Source organism: Oncorhynchus nerka, linkage group LG7 (assembly GCF_034236695.1).
Source record: "Oncorhynchus nerka isolate Pitt River linkage group LG7, Oner_Uvic_2.0, whole genome shotgun sequence".
Taxonomy (NCBI): domain Eukaryota; kingdom Metazoa; phylum Chordata; class Actinopteri; order Salmoniformes; family Salmonidae; genus Oncorhynchus; species Oncorhynchus nerka.
In genome coordinates this window covers 35673702-35687652 of record NC_088402.1, presented here as the reverse complement: position 1 = coordinate 35687652, position 13951 = coordinate 35673702, and the positions used below count along the sequence as shown (strand labels likewise).

Here is a 13951-nt window from a genome sequence, read left to right as displayed (position 1 = left end):
AACATATAATCTACCCCTTCCTGATTTAAGAACCAAGAAGAAAAATTCTAAAAGGCCCACTGCAGTCAACTTTATTTTCCTGTGATTTGTATGTGTTTACACACTAGGAGGTTGGAATAATACTGTGAAAATTATGATATTGCCCTTTTCGTGTAAGAGCGGTTTGAAAAGACCGCCTGAAATTTCCACCCATTCTGGTGGGATGGAGATTTGACCTGCCAGGTGACATCACCACTACTTAATATACCAATAAGAATGAGAGGGTTCCAAACCGCTCTGACAATAACTTGTTTCCAGGTTTCTCCTCCCCAATCAGACCACTTCGACAGTTTTAGCAAAATTCGTGCTTGAGAAATTGCTCTTTACTAAATATTCAATTTTTGACTATTTTAATTGAAAACCATTACAGAAAGGTACTTAATTGTTACCCAGAAATTATTTGATATGGAGATAAAAACAGATGCATTGGACCTTGGGTTGGCTAAGTGCTATGCTCAAGGTCAGGAGATAAGGCTACAGCTATCGGTAGCAAGCCCACATCTCTTATTTCCAGGCTTCTCGCTGCCTAGTGGTTAGAACATTGGGCAAGTAACCGAAAGGTTGCTGGATCGAATCCCTGAGCTGACAATGTAAAAATCTGTCATTCTGCCCCTGAGCAAGGCAGTTAACCCACTGTTCCCCAAAATCAAATCAGTTCATATAGCCCTTTGTACATCATCTGATATCTGAAAGTGCTGTACAGAAACCCAGCCTAAAACCCCAAACAGCAAGCAATGCAGGTGTAGAAGCACAGTGGTTAGGAAAAACTCCCTAGAAAGGCCAAAACCTAGAAAGAAACCTAGAGAGGAACCAGGCTATGAGGGGCGGCCAGTCCTCTTCTGGCTGTGCCGGGTGGAGATTATAACAGAACATGGCCAAGATGGCCAAAATGTTCATAAATAACCAGCATGGTCAAATAATAATCACTGTAGTTGTCGAGGGTGCAGCAAGTCAGCACCTCAGGAGTAAATGTGAGTTGGCTTTTCATTGCCGATCATTAAAAGTATCTCTACCACTCCTGCTGTCTCTAAAGAGTTGAAAACAGCAGGTCTGGGACAGGTAGCATGTCCGGTGAACAGGTCAGGAGGGGTGCCTTAATCAACATCCTGATGGTTGTCCAGGTCACTCTATGTATGAATTTCCACAACAATTTACAGGAGAGGCAGGTAGCCTAGTGGTTAGAGCTTTGGGCCAGTAACCGAAAACATGCTGAATCTAATTCCCAAGCTGAACAAGGCAGTTAACCCACTATTCCCTGTGTTCTTAATCTTGGAACCACCCATCCCGGATCCGGGATACTTGTCATCAACTACGCTAAATAGCATAGCGTAACGGTCAAATAATCTTACTAGAAAATATGAATATTCATGAAATCACAAGTGAAATATAGCGAAACACAGCTTAGCCTTTTGTTAATCACTCTGTCGTCTCAGATTTTGAAATGATGCTTTACAGCGAAAACGATACAAGCGCTTGGGTAAGTTTATCGCTATATAACAAAACATTATGTACACCTAGCGGCAGGTAACTTGGTCAAGGAAATCAGAAAAGCAATCAAATTAATCGTTTACCTTTGATGATCTTCAGATGTTTTCACTCACGAGACTACCAGTTAGACTGCAAATGTTGCTATTGTTCCATAAAATATATTTTTTATATCCAAATACCTCCGTTAGTTTGATGCGTTATGCCCAGGAATCCACCGGAAATAGCGGTCACGACAACGCAGACAAAAATTCCAAATTCTATCCATAATATCGACAGAAACATGGCAAACGTTTTTTATAATCAATCCTCAAGGTGTTTTTCAAATATCTATTTGATAATATATCAACCAGGACAGTTGGCTTTTCACTACGACCGGGAGGAAAAATGGCTGCCTCTCTGTTTTGCGCAAATATCACACCGAGAGCCAACAACTGACGCAATGTGGACGTTTACACATTCTACAGTCTAAAGACTTTAGACACCTTAGGGAAGCCACAGAAAAAGGAATCTGGTTGATATCCCTTTCAATGGTCAATAGGGATGCATAGGAACATAGAGCTTTCAAAATAAGAGTCACTTCCTGATTGGATTTCTCAGGCTTTCACCTGCAATATCAGTTCTGTTATACTCAGACAATATTTTTACAGTTTCGGAAACTTGTGTTTTCTATCCTAAGCTGTCAATTATATGCATATTCTAGCATCTGGTCCTGGGAAATAGGCCGTTTACTTCGGGAACGTTATTTTTCCAAAAATAAATAGTGCCCCCAGCTTCAACAGATTAACTGACTTGCCTAGTTAAAAGGTTCAATTAAAAAAAAAATGTAACTAATAGGACACATTCAGATCGGTATTTGTTTAGTGATGGGGGGGAGGAAATTGTTACAAATTGGGATATTTTTTGCACAAGTTGACTCTACCTGCATCCAAATGCCAGTATTTTTCCTTCATAGCTGGTTCTCCATCTTTTTAAATATGGAGCAAATTTGTTTTTTAGCACCATGACTGATCACAACTAGTTCATGGCTTGCTCGTCCCTCTGCAGCAGACATAATATGGTGAGCAATATGCTCGGAACGTCAAATACCAGTATCGAATAGCAATACATATAGAACCGTGAGAATCGCAATACATATTGTATTGGCACCGAAGTATAGTTATAATATATTGTGAGGTCCCTGCTCTATACTTGTTCTTCAAGTGTATTAATAGGAAAACCCACAAGCACATGACTGTTATTGTGTCAAGGAAGTGAAGTCTTAGGCACTAAATCTAATCCAAATACCCTGGTGTCCTATTTTATGTGATGGTGTTTTTGCTACCCAGCCTGGTCTAATAGACCAGATGAAGCATAGAAAACGTAAATCCGGGACACCCAAATTAATATGTTACGTTTGGTATGGTTAAGGCAAAAACGAAAGTAGGGTGGTTGGTCGGGGAGGCTGTATAACGCAAACGTCTATTAACCGAAAGGTTGCAAATTCAAATCTCATCACAGACAACTTTAGCATTTTATCTAATTAGAAACATTGCAACTACTTACTACTTTTTAGCGACTTTGCAACTACTTGGCCTGTTAGCTAACCCTTCCCCTTACCTCAACCCTTTAACCCTAACCCATAACCTAGCTAACATTAGCCAGCTCCCTAGAATTCATAAAATATCAAACGTTTAGCAAACTCGTAAAATATACATTTAGCAAATTTGTAACATATACGAAATGGGTGATGGACATCCACAAATTAATACATACCATACAAAACGTAACATATCATACTATATGAAGTCTTGGATTTATGCACAGAATAATATGAAATGCTCTGAGACTAGGTTGTGCTACCATGTCAGTTCTTGCTACTCTTGTGACCTAAAAGGGTTGGAGAAGTGAAAGTAATAGCCTAGGCATGTCAGGCTAGGATTTTATCAAGTCCTTCTGAATCTGAAGTTTAAGAATTTAGTTAAAGAATCTTAATATACATTCAACATCGGTCATGCTGTAAATTAAGCATGATTTGTGGTGTGCTTAAAACATCAACTCAGAACTCGACTTCGGTGAGTTCAAGACAACTGGGAAGTCGTGAATAAATTATATAGGAAACACATTTTGAACGGTTTTTTGCATTTATAGCAATGGTTATCAACTGTACTGCAGAGATGGAACGTAAGTCGCAGAAAATTGAGGTTGTGTTGGCAGCTGCAGAGGTATTTGTGTGTGGGAGAAGGGTTACAGGGTGTGTTAAGTGGTGATGTCCCATCCTTTCAGGTTGTTGGCATGAGGTAGGACTAAATAGTGGAGTAGGGTGGTGTTATTTTTTAGTTTTTTGCGTGTGTAGTGTTATGGTAGGGTATTTGTTTATTTATTCTTTCAAGCATAGTATAAGGGAGTTCTCCAGTCTAGTAGGTGGCTGTAATGCAACATATTGGATGCCAACCACTGTTAAACCTCATGAAAGAACAATTTGGGTAAACCTGAAAGAACTGGCCAGACAATGGTTTCAAGTGGCTTCTCTCATCAACACAAATTCGATGATGGAGCATCTATTATCTACATGGTGTCATTCAACCATACGTGTCAACCAGAATATAGCAAAGAAGATTCAAAACAAGGAGAAGAATTTAACGAACGTTAGAAGCTCAGCTCCAGCCGATGCCAGCATCAGGAGTAAATTGGACAAATGACATTTAACGCTTTTTTCATGATACAAACAAGTTCATTGCATCTGCCGTGGAGCCCAGTTCCTTAATATTACCATCTGTTTGCCGTAATTTGAGTTATCGTGAAAAAAGTCCTTATTTTAGTGAATTTTTCACCCTGCCAGATCCTATTGGTTCATTTGATCACCAACTCGCCTTCTGAACAACGTTCTATTCCCAGCCCACTATTTTGTCACAATGCCCACTTCGCTATTGTTGGTAATAAGATATGCCCACGTTAGCCAAAATTAAGGAAAGCTTTGACTATGTACAGACTCAGTGAGCATAGCCTTGCTATTGAGAAAGGCCGCCGTAGGCAGACATGGCTCTCAAGAGAAGACAGGCTATGTGCTCACTGCCCACAAAAAGAGGTGGAAACTGAGCTGCACTTCCTAACCTCCTGCCCAATGTATGACCATATTAGAGAGACATATTTCCCCCAGATTACACAGATCCACAAAGAATTCGAAAACAAATCCAATTTTAAAAACTCCCATATCTTTTGGGTGAAATTCCACAGTGTGCCATCACAGCAGCAATATTTGTGACCTGTTGCCACAAGAAAAGGGCAACCAGTGAAGAACAAACACCATTGTAAATACAACCCATATTTATGCTTATTCATTTTATCTTGTGTCCTTTAACTATTTGTACATTGTATATATATATATATATATATATATATAATATGACATTTGTAATGTCTTTACTGTTTTGAAACTTCTGTATGTGTAATGTTTACTGTTAATTTTTGTTGTTTTTCACTTTATATATATATATTCACTTTGTATGTTGTCTACCTCACTTGCTTTGGCAATGTTAACACATGTTTCCCATGCCAATAAAGCCCTTGAATTGAAATTTGCTTAACTCAAGTAACGTATTAACAGATAGTTGAGCACGCTCACTGTTCACCTAGGTACACATTATGACCAATCGTGCTAATGATGGCTGGCTCATGGCCATTAAAACATTTTCTGGTCATGGTTAACCATATTTACTTTCAGAAAAGGTGTAAACCTAAACAAAACTTATGTCCCTGTCCTTTTGCAAGATGTAGCTGATTTAAACTGCCAGGAGATGTTTGTTTTTTGGACAATTTGATGTTTCTAAATGGCTGCTGGGTAATTTGATGTGGGTCAAACCCTACAATAGGTATAACCTATTTTAGCCTTAACCCTAATTCTTGGGTAGGGTAGCCTAGAACACCTGTTGGAATGTTAGTAAATACCATTATAGTACAACATCATTTTGATGGGGGGGGTTAATCAAAAATAATTGCATAGGTTAACATGTAGTTATTTTATATGTATTATTGCAAGGCAGAACACCTGATAAAGCTTCATTTACATTTGTGGTTTGAACTGGATGTGACCAAGTAACCTATGTGAAAGTCCAGCAATTGGCTGGGATAGGTGGGGCAGGTTTGAGACGGATCTCAGGAATTAATACGAAAATTAGTTTCTCAGCTGCTTCACTGTTTTTATGTGAATTAACTTGTTTGCTAAATATTTCCAATAGATGGCAGCATAAGACCACGAAGAATCAGTTATAGGCTTTGTAGCAATATGATTGACATAAAATAGCATGCAACCAAAGACTGTCCCATGATTTTCTAAAATGGTCACTCACTACTTTACAGGTAACCATCTCTTATTAGGCCCGTGTTGCTTTTGGGAGAGAAGAGGGAGGAAAAACCCAGCCAAATACACAGGTGGGCTAACAACCCTAGACATGCATTATAAACAAACTGGCCTTCTTTAGGGTAGTTGAAGATCTGGAGCATCAGCATTTGTGGGTTCGATTACAGGCTCAAAATGTCCAGAGACAAAGAGCTTTTCTGAAACTCGTCAGTCTATTCTTGTTCTGAGAAATTGCCAAGAAAGTGAAGAGCTCATACAATGCTGTGTACTACTCCCTTCATAGAACAGCAAACTGTCTAACCAGAATAGAAAGTGGGAGGCCCCGGTCAACAAGTACATTAGTGTGTCTAGTTTGAGAGAGAGACACCTCAAGTCAACTGGCAGCTTCATTCAATATTACCTGCAAAAGTCTGAACGCCAACAGTGAGGCGACTCCGGGGTGCTGGCCTTCAAGGCAGACTTATTTTGTGCAGTGTGTGTTCTTTTGCCCATCTTTATTGGCCAGTTAGAGATTTGGCTCTCTTTGCAACTCTGCCTAAAAGGACAGCATCCCGCAGTCGCCTCTCCACCGACGTTGAGACCGGTGTTTTGCAGGTACTATTTAATGAAGCTGCCAGTTGAGGATATGTGAGGCTTCTGTTTTTGGCATTAATACATGTCACATAGTTTGCAAATGTAAAACAGAGTTTTAAATCCCCATACAAACACGGTCTCTTGGTTTAAGGCAGTAGCCTTCATTTCTCAGAAGAAGACTGGCGAGTTTCAGAAGAAAGGTCTTTTTTTGCCATTGAGCCTGTAATCAAACCCACAAATGCTGACGCTCAACTAGTCTAAAGGCCAGTTTTAGTGAGTCTTTAAATCAGAACAGTTTGCAATTGTTAGCACAGCTGAAAGGGTTTAATGATCAAGTAGCTGATCCAAGTTTAGCATTTAAAAAAACGCTAACGTGCCTCTAGATATTCTATAAATTTAATAAATCCGTTTCCAGCAGTCATTTACAACGTCTACACTGTATTTCAACAGACAAGTGCTTTGCTTTAAAAAAACAGACAATTAACTGACCCCAAACTTCTGAATGGTAGTATACATTTAAAATATGTTGGTAGATGAGGGGTTATAGTTACGAGAGGAAAGACTAGATTGTAAACTGATTCAAATTCAAAAACACCACCCTGGCATCTTTTGCTGTCGATACGATTTGGAAATGTGAAGCTGAAACACAAATCAATTTCCACAGGCAAAATGGGCTACTTCATAAAATGTGCTTTAGTCTTCATTTAAGGCTAGCAGTGCGGTTAAATCAAGTCGCTTGAAGAAACAGGCAGGGTTTGTGACTGAGGTAACCTAAATCACCCCATTTGCAGGTTCACAATCACCTCTGCCATATGCACAAATGTCCCAATGCTGAGGGAGTGAAAGTTATTACTTATGTAGGGGGCTAATTAGTTAATGACCAAGCAAGGCTGCAGGCTCAAGCAAAGCGCTATCCCAACATGTTTGGAGTTTGCCAATATTCATACAAAATAATTGAAAGGTGTGCATAATTACGACACATGCGTGTCTGAGACTTCACACAAAACAAATTCTCCCAATTTTAGATGTTTTCCAAGCTACAAATTGGGGTGCATGAATTGCATCATTGAAGTCCGTGTATTGCCAAGTTCATCGTTTAGTAATCACCGCGCCACTGAAAGTCAACTTCGGAATTGTCAGCAACACATGACAACGGCAATTTAGTAGGGTCTGGTTTTGGGGCTCATCCTGAGCTTCTCGGTCCATTTGAAGTACTGTTTGTGTGCAGGTGTGACGCAACGTCACCAGGGGTAAATGGGGAGGGGTGTCTTCCTTTAGACAAATAGCATCCCAAAACAAGTGTTTACTCAAACTGAAAAAGTTCAAACCAGAATTGTCAATTGGACAAAGTCAGTTTAGCCCCTCCTAGTGAATACACCCCTGAATGTCAAATATATGGTTAATTACTAATGTTATACATTCAGTAAATGGTTTGTTGCTAAACATTTCACAACAGTTTGCTCAGGTCTTTGTATAATGACTACACCCCAATCCAGCAAGGGCTGTCAAAAGCTACTGAAGTTAAATGAACATGAGCTGACGGGAGGCACTGCCTTGCACAGGTCCTTGTTTCCCCAAAACATCTTAAGGCTAAATGTATTAGTATCCTATGGTTAATGTGAATTTAGTCTTAAGCTGCTTTTAGGAAACCGTATCCAGAGAGTCACTAAGCACAGAAAACCCCGACCGGGAATGATTAGCATTGTTGACAGTGCCTTGGTATAATGTCCTTGAACAGACAAATCCCTCTAGGCTGCATCAAAATGCACACAGAAGTCTGTCACCAAACAGCCAAGTCACCACAAGACATCAATTTGTGATGACACCTGCCATATGCACAATTTAACCAAAGCTGACAATTACAAGGGTGTAGAGGCTACAGTAATTAGTTACGTGGCCCAAGTCAGGTACGCTGCAGTGCAAACCAGTATACCAGAAACTGTTAGTGTACAATTTCACAAAATGGGTTAAAAAGCAGACCTAAGTCTCATTACAATAAATACAACTCAGTTAAATAGGCAAGATTAAAAAAATATATTTAATATGCATTAGTCAAATTACCACATTTCTTTAGCATGTTCAAGCAGATTTGTCACCCTGCAGATTGTCAGACCTGGAAAAACAAAAAAAGTGTGAAAGCTAGAAGTGCTCCTATTTAAGCAAGTTACTTTCAAATCTGGGAACAAAAGATATGAAAGACTCACCTTTTATTTAAAGCAGCACTCTTCTCAGTTATTTTATCTAGAGCACATGTAGTAGATCTGGTGGGAAGAAATTAAGTGAGATTAAATACTAACTAAATAATTAATGTGACAAAATGTAAAGAAATGAAGGCCAACTACAGTTCACTTTTCTGGTACATCAGTCACCATGTGACAATACACCAATCAAGATGCAAGTCCCCAGTCTTCCTCACCTCCTAATTCCATCAAAACAGCGCTCTTCACAATTTTTTTCTGTGGGCATACACACTTCAGTAGAGCACATGAAGTAGATCTGTTGAGGAATGAAGTGAGATTCAAAACCAACTAAACATGTTTGACTTTGTGTAACAAAAAAAACAAAAAGTTGCACACAATAGAAAGAGCTTTTTGAAAGCCTCATTCACCATGTAACAAGACACCAATCAAGGTGTGAATCCTAGTCCATATTCTGCTTCCTCACCTCCTCATCCAGATAATTGTTGGTCTGTTGATCCATGAACTGGAATGCTTGGACCATGAAGCGACGCTGGTGGCGGTTCTGGGTCAGGTTGCTGAATTTAAGGATGGAGACATTGGGGTCCTGAGGGTTGGCACACCTAGAGGTGAGAAATTGATAGAGAACTCAATGACAACTTCCTCTTGGCAGCGCAAGGCCCTCAAACTAGAAGGCTCTGGAACTCATAGGGTAAGAGTTGAATACCCTTGGTATAAGGAGTTCTGTCACAAAATGGCTGTCATGCTTTGGCTACGGAAAGGGCAAAGTTAAGACATAAAGGGATCCTTCAGGATTTTGGCAATGAGGCCCTTCATCTACTTTTGATAGAGATTAACTTAAATACCATTTGTCTGCCCCTATGGCCAATATGAAGGAAGTGATTGGTAGTGTCATTAGCCAAAGCTAGCAGATACCTAGTCTTCATTGTGCCAAAGCTGGTTAGAAAATTCCTTCAACTGCATACAGACAAACGGAGCCACAAGTTGACCTGACTCTGGGTAAGTACATAAAGGGACTCATTGCCAAAATTAAGAGAACATTGGAGTCCATCCATCCCATCTCAGCCTCTAATAAAAGCCAATGGCTGTTCAAGAGCAAGGTGGCCCACCAATATGTAATCTACAGTACGTTAGGCAAATCAGTCACACCAAGTCATTGCAGTGCTTACCCTTCGTGAATGAGCACCAGAACATTCTTGGCAGAGCGGGGATAAGCCAGACAGTAGTTCACCAAAAGTGTCGCCTCTGGATTTGGAGAAGTCAGACGAACTTCTAGATACACAAGTTTACCCAGGAAGAGACGCAGGGGCTGATGGTTCCGTTTGAGGTACTTGGTATAAGTTTTGTCTGGTGGGGGAGGTAAAAGAGCAATTTAAGCATTGGGCTTGTCAGCAATGTAAAGTGTCCGCAACAATGGGACAGTAACCATTATGTTCTGGCCATGGCGTGTTTACATGTCAGCCAGATACCTTCAGCAATCCTGAGTTCGACACCAAACAGTCCCTTGGATGTCACCTTTGAAGGGAATGTTACACTGGGGCTTTTCACCATGTAGCCCACACTCGCCACTGTTGGCAGGGTACCCAGCGTTTTTAGGGTAGCGGCACTCAACCATGACTCTAGAGACGAACATGGGGGGGGGTAACTAGTCAATCTCAGCATGTGCATTTAATGATTCCTCAATTAGTGAGATTAAATTACATTCTGAAAGTGCCAAGTAATCGTGGCATTTGCAACAGTAATGTTTGAAGGTTTACACTTTGAGCTACTTAACTGGTGAATCAGCTCAATATATAGGAACACTAGGACAGAGGCATATAGCAAAGACAGAAATCTAGAAGGTGTAGACATTGAGATGTTCATTAACACCAAACTGAAGAACCTGTCCAATAAACAATGCCCATTTTGTTTGTTGCAAAATGTGACATCTGAATTACCTGCGGGGTTGTCTCTGGATATTATGCCATACTTCAGGTTAAGGGTTCGGACGGCCGTCTGTACCTCTGCTGTGTAGATCACGGTATTGCCAATTTCCTAATTAAGATCAAAACAATAAAGTAATTGTGTGGAACAAGAACCGCACCAGGAGGATTCCAGAAGACGTAATATTCTTGTCCACTTACATATGAGCGAGTTCCACATTCAGTGACTGAGAACTTGAAGACCACAAACTTATCAGTGACAATGACTGGGCCACAGCTAGACTTCCCAGCAACCACAAGTTTGGTGGGAGTCACAGGGAAAGTGGTGCGGTTATGGTGAACGGCAAAGATAAACTGATGGTCTGCAGTGCACTCTGGGGAGGGAGAGCGGTACACATCAGTCCTCACTATTCAAAGACAAACATCATCTTGCCCTGTGAAAGAGTATTTACCATCCATTGGGTAGAAGCAGGCGGAAGTTGCCGAATCCACACAGCAACCAATCACCAAACACTGGGAAGACGAGATTCCAGTGAAACCACAAGCCAAGTGCTGGTTCTGGGGAATACTGCAGCCTGAAATACAAAAAAACATTGGAAGTGAGGATGAGTAGCCAATGAATTATACTTCAGAAAAAAAAGTTATGTAGTGTCAGTCCCATGTTTCATGAGCTGAAAGCACACACAATTGTTCCATTTGTGAAGAAAGCTAATTCTGTGCACAATTGTGTTTACATCCCTGTTAGTCATTATTTATCCTTTGCCAAGATATTTCATCCACCTGAGGCACAGCAAGAAGCTTATTGGGTTGTGCCGTGGCAGAGATCTTTGTGGCCTATACTCGGCCTCGTCTCAGGATGGTAAGTTGGTGGTTGAAGATATCCCTCTAGTGGTGTGGGGGCTGTGCTTTGGCAAAGTGGGTAGGGTTATATCCTTCCGGTTTGGCCCAGTCATCAGATGCGCACCAGTGTCTCTCTTATGCTGCAGTAGTTTGTGTCAGGGGGGCTAGGGTCAGTTTGCTATATCTGGAGTACTTCTCCTGTCCTATCCGGTGTGAATGTAAGTATGCCCTCTTTCTCAGGACCTGAGTCCTAGGACCACGCCCCAGGACTACCTGACATGATGACTCCTTGCTGTCCCCAGTCCACCTGGCCGTGCTGCTGCTCCACTTGCAACTGTTCTGCCTGTGAATATTATTTGACCATGCTGGTCATTTATGAACATCTTGGCCATGTTCTGTTATAATCTCCACCCGGCACAGCCAGAAGAGGACTAGCCACCCCACATAGCCAGGTTCCTCTAGGTTTTGGCCTTTCTAGGCTGGGTTTCTGTACAGCACTTTCAGATAATGTACGAAGGGCTTTATAAATACATTTGATTTATTAAATAGCATGATCGATACAGGTGCACCTTGTGCTGGGTACAATAAAATGTGCAGCTCTGTCACAACACAATGCCACAGATGTCTCAAGTTCAGGGAGCATGCAAATGGCATGCTGAACGCACAAATGTTACTCTACCATAAGCCACCTCCATTTTAAAGAATTAGGCAGTGTGCAAACCAGCATCACAACCGCAGACCAGGTTTAACCATGCCAGCCCAGGACCTCCACATCCGGCTTCTTTACCTGTGGGATCGTATGAGACCAGCCACCCAGACAGCTGATGAAACTGAGTATTTGTAATAAAGCCCTGGTGGGGAAAAGCCTTCCTCAGATTCACTTGAGGGCCTATACCCTCCAATGGCTGTGCCCCTGCCCAGTCACATGTAAGCCATAGACTAGGACCTAAATTAAATTAATTTCAATTTACTAATTTCCATATGAACTGTAACTCAGTGAACAAACATAAATGCACCGGTTTTACTAATAGCTGTAAACTCAATGACCAGTGGATAGAAGTCCATCTGAGCACTGGAGTAGATACCAGTTTCAATAGCACCTCTGAACTGGTCAAAATGACCAGGTCTCCAAAAAGCATATCAAGAACAAGTTAATTAGAAGGTTCTTAGGAGCATTGTTAAAAATGTCACAAAATGCTCCTTTACCGACTGCCTCAGACCAGAATAACAGCAAATATTGATGCTTATCCAAAGAAATGGAATAAACATTTCATGAGACTCACCAGGATATTTGGTGAGATTTTGAGCGCTGGGATTGCGAGGGGTGGGATTAAGACACTTTGAAGGAGGCCCACCATGGGCATTGCGAAGACCATTAGAGAGGGGCAGGTGGTCTGTCGAGGACAACGAGGATTCGGGGCTAGCCGCACAGGACACTGTAGAAACATCCATTATGCCAGCTTCATTGACATACAACACCATCAAGGTGTACCGCCCAGCCTGCAGAGTCAGTGTGGCAAGAAACGTACAATCATTCCAATGACACATTTACACCTTTTAAATGTATAATTTTAAATTGGAAAGGTAAAACCCCTACCTGACGACTAATGAGGCAGCCTGAAAAGCGGACAGTTAGGGCGTTCTGATATTGTCCTCGATTTAAGGAGTATCCACACGATTCCGGGGCGTCAAGAACAGAGAGCATACTGTTGGGTCCTGTAGGGAAAGTTAAAAATGAGCAAAAGTAGCCCAATTGCATTTGATGATCTTTAAACCTATAAATAACTTACCCAAAATCTTGACTTCACTCATTGGACCAGCTGGCAGTGTTACTTTAAACTCATCCTCACCGCACAGAACCGCTAAACTGACTGGGGCAGCTTCGGTAACGGATACCCACTTTTTTGCATCTGATACCTCCTCGAATTGCACCTGGAATCCACGGTCGGCGTTAAGATCGACATTGGCGGGGTCTCCAAGTTGCACTACAGCCTTGTCTTTGGTATAATTCTCCTCTGTGTCAAGGTTGTGGTGGGCAAAGGTTGCCTCTTCGGAAACGCGCTCCCATCCCGCTGCAGGCAATGCAAAGCAAAGCCAAACCGGGAAAAAAAGCAGTGCGCTCCTTTGCCAAGTCATGGTTTCATACAATGCCTCACCGAATGCTGAAAACGGTATGACAGCTGATGTCTCTCCTAGGTATATATAGGAAGTATTTCCAATTGGCTGCACCTTTCTACCAAGGTAAACGGTAACATCTGGAGTGAATAATCTATTACCCGCAACTATGTTTGCGTTTACACAGGCAGCTCAATTCGGATAATTTTTCCACTGATCACATTAGATATTTTCAAATCAAAATATTTTTCAGAGCCTATCTGATTGATCAAAAGATCAATTAGTAAAAAAAAGATCAGAATTTGGCTGCCCAGGGCCCAGTTCGAATATTAGGTTTGAGTGCTTTAGAGCGGCATACCTTTCTTCCTCCCTCTGAATAGTAATAATACACAATGATCCTAACGTGATTAGACAGGTGAATGCAAGGGATAGCGCCATCC

General features: G+C 41.3%; 1 protein-coding gene and 1 pseudogene across 1 annotated transcript; both read right to left on the bottom strand.

The window, feature by feature from the left end:
• Positions 1-8455: 8455 nt before the first annotated feature.
• Positions 8456-10249, bottom strand: LOC135572639 (zona pellucida sperm-binding protein 1-like; annotated as a pseudogene).
• A 187-nt stretch (positions 10250-10436) lies between these two features.
• LOC135572638 (uncharacterized) lies at positions 10437-13588 on the bottom strand. Its single transcript, XM_065021062.1, has 7 exons — positions 13187-13588; positions 12994-13112; positions 12680-12896; positions 11009-11131; positions 10758-10930; positions 10572-10668; positions 10437-10468 (listed from the first exon to the last, which is right to left on the bottom strand). The coding sequence occupies exons 1-7, from the start codon at positions 13530-13532 to the stop codon at positions 10437-10439; spliced, it is 1107 nt and encodes a 368-aa protein (XP_064877134.1). The 5' UTR covers positions 13533-13588.
• Between the last annotated feature and the right edge of the window lie 363 nt (positions 13589-13951).

Coding starts and splice junctions, on each gene's coding strand:
- LOC135572638 (XM_065021062.1), bottom strand. CDS start 13,532: ATGACTTGGCAAAGGAGCGCACTGCTTTTTTTCCCGGTTTGGCTTTGC. Junction 13,113..13,186: donor GAGTGAAGTCAAGATTTTGG/GTAAGTTATTTA, acceptor CTTTCCCTACAG/GACCCAACAGTATGCTCTCT. Junction 11,132..12,679: donor AAATCTCACCAAATATCCTG/GTGAGTCTCATG, acceptor TTTGTATTTCAG/GCTGCAGTATTCCCCAGAAC.